The sequence below is a fragment of the Chionomys nivalis genome, chromosome 1 (genome assembly GCF_950005125.1).
Source record: "Chionomys nivalis chromosome 1, mChiNiv1.1, whole genome shotgun sequence".
Lineage (NCBI taxonomy): Eukaryota > Metazoa > Chordata > Mammalia > Rodentia > Cricetidae > Chionomys > Chionomys nivalis.
Window position 1 is genome coordinate 129795656 of NC_080086.1, and position 3090 is coordinate 129798745.

Below are 3090 nucleotides of genomic sequence, written 5' to 3' on the forward strand. Positions count from 1 at the left end.
TGGTACTGTGAGGTTACTTGCATATATTTTCTTTGTGAAGAACTCTACTTTCACTGAAAAATATTGAGACAATGGATTAGTAGTAGAAAATGTTCTTTTAATAATTTCAGGTTTAGGCGGTCCTATGTGAGCCTCTGATAATTCATTTCAATTTGGTTCTTCACTCTGCCTAGAGTTAGAGACAATTTAACCCAACTAAGGCAATCAGTAAATCCTTCTTTCTTTCTATTTTCATTATGATGTGTTTGCAAATTTTCTTTACTCTCATTTGTATTTTAATATGAAATTGATAAAAGTTGACTAAGCTACATCCTGAGGTAGTTTTGAATGCAAAGTCCTCTAACTGCTTCTTAGGCAATTTCACAAGGTCAATAGCCTGCATGTGACTGTTGCAGGAGACTGCATATTTATACTGAAGTGCTTTTGTTAGGAAGGAAACATCTTTGTTTCACAGAGGAGTGGGACTTACTAATTTCTGAAGTCCAAATGAATCTAGAGGAATCATACTACTAAATCAAATACCAACAAGGAAATAATTTTTTTTTTTTTTTTTTTTTTTTTATCGGTTCACAGGCAGGTTTATTAGGTCATAGCTCAGGCCTGCATCACCGGCCGGGACATTTCCGCCTGCAGCTTCACTCCTGAGCCTGCAAAGCCTGTCCCGCCCCGTTGCAGCACGATTATGTCGCGCTCTGTCAGCGTGTCCCCATTCACGGGGTCCACCATGTCCTTTCGAATCAGTTTCTCCACACACTCCAGAGTGACCACAGCCCCAGAGGGCCGCAGCACTGCACACGGCGTGGCGTTGCTCAAGCTGTCTCGGGTCACTGCACACACGTAGCGCTCACTGCGTGTGATGAGCCCCACGCGGTCCACGGAGTCGTCTAGCTGCGTGAAGCGCACCGGCGTCAGGTCTGACATGCGTAGTGGCTTCCCAGACATTGGGCAGGTCACGGTGCGGGATGGTTTTTCCAGCTTCGTGGCCTTTGCCTCGGGCGTAAGTGAGGGAATCCAGAAGCTGGGCAGCACTTTGTCCTTCTCCTTCCCTGGGGGGCCCGTGCTGGGCCCTGGTTGCTCACCATCTGTGTTGGGTAAGGTGGCAGCCTTGGGCATGAAGGGGTTGAGGGGCCGGCTCACGATGGCTGCCTCCTTCTCCAGGAAGCCTCGAGCTTGGTCCTCGGCTGCTGCTCGCTGGAGCTGTCTCTGCTCTTCCCTGCGGGCTCCTCGCTGCTTTTCATAGGCCTTCATCTGCCGGGCAATCTCTTTCTTCTGGTGTAGGATGTACTCCAGAATTGCCTCCCGTTCATAGAGGTAGCCATCTGGGGTGACCACAGGATCATGACAGGGCTGCAGCGAGAGACAGCAGCAGTCAAAGTCCTTCACAGCATCCCGGCTCAGTCGAATGTTCTGGGTCCCATAGCCTGAAGCCGCTGTGTCCTTCTTCTTCTCGTGGTAGGTATAGACAGCCCCTGCAGTGCAGTTCTTGCCGTGCCGTGTCATCCTCACAAACGGTTAGCCGATCCGTCGTGGCTTCAACTGTGTAAGGAAATAATTTTAATCTACCCAAATTTCTTATATATTTTGAATCATCATTGTTTATGACACCAGTAGTTCTCAATGGGGAAAAGAGATAAAAAGGACTAAAAGGTAAGTATTCAGGCCTTAATAAAGAAAAGAGGATGTGAATTTGAAAGAAAGAAAGGAAGAGCAGAAGAGAGGATTTAGGGGGAGGAAATGGTAGTGGGAAATGATGTGATTATAACTATGACCTAGTCATTCTCCAGATCATGTTCTGTGTGTCAGAGTGTAGATAAACCCAGCAAACCTGATAGCTTCCAATATAGAATCACAACTAAAACAGAAATATTAATACTAGGGAAAACAAATTGTCCTGAATAAAATTGAACATAGCTCAGAGAACTAGACTTTCAGACAATCGATGGTCACAAAAACTAAGCAGGCCAGTCAGTTGCTTTAGGGTCTTTTCTCATAAATTCAAATAATGAATTTCATTGACAACAGAAGGGTGTGTTTTAGAGTGAGTTGTATTATAGGTAAGAGCTTAAGATTAAACTTAAAAAGGGAAGGGAAAGCATAGATTCCTCCTTAGTAGGAAGAGGCAGTCTCAAAGTGGGTGGTCACTGAGGGGACCAGTCTAGGTGTTAATATGGTATTACTGAATGAGATGAGCTGGTCAGTACAGTTGTCCCACATATAAAACATTCAAGCAACTTTCCATCCCTATACTGGGCTTCCAGGCACACCTTCAAGAACTAGTAAGTACCTGGATAGGCGTATCATCTAGGCAGTTGTGCTCATTAGATTACTATGAAAAAGGAGAAGGAAAACAGAAAATCGTAACCCCGGCCAGTGCCCTGAAACCTTTTTGTGGACAGAACTACTGATGGAACCCGGGATATTTCTGGTAACTAGTCAAGAGGAGACTTCTTGTCAAGGACAAAAAGCAAAAGTACTCATTGAAAATTTTTATTTTAGAGGTTATACTTATAATCACATCATTTCCCACTACCATTTCCTCTCTCTAAATCTTCTCTTCTGCTCTTCCTTTCTTTCTTTCAAATTCACATCCTCTTTTCTTTATTAATTGTTAGAGACATAAATGTACATACATATACATTCCTAAATGCATAAGTAAGACCATCTGGTTTGCATAATGCTATGTATGTTTTCAGAGCCTTCCATATAGTATTAAATAATTGAGGTCCTCATCCCTATACTGGCTGACTTCTTTGATCTGTTCTCATCAATATGACAATACATTAACTTAGGTATTTAGAAGCTAAGTTAACTAAAGCATATAGTCAGTTTCTATTGGTTGCTAGTTATTATGGGATGGTAGATGTAAAGCTACAATTGGCTTAAATTACTTCACTGAAATATGAAAAGTGTTCTGATCCTCATATATGAAGGTAAGAACTCATTCATAGTGTTGTTTTGTAGGCAATGTAGGTATACCTGGTACTTCATATCAATTCCCTGTATTATTTTGATAACAGAGAAATTAATCATTTACAAAATCTTCACGATAAACAATTCTCCATGCCCACCTCAATGATCTGCCACTGAAGT

At 42.6% G+C, this 3090-nt stretch overlaps 1 protein-coding gene across 1 annotated transcript; it reads right to left on the reverse strand.

Annotated features, from left to right (window-relative positions):
• Positions 1-568: 568 nt before the first annotated feature.
• On the reverse strand, positions 569-1536 carry LOC130881816 (nitric oxide synthase-interacting protein). The gene has a single exon (XM_057781626.1). The coding sequence runs from the start codon at positions 1498-1500 to the stop codon at positions 595-597; it is 906 nt and encodes a 301-aa protein (XP_057637609.1). The 5' UTR covers positions 1501-1536; the 3' UTR covers positions 569-594.
• Positions 1537-3090: the final 1554 nt, after the last annotated feature.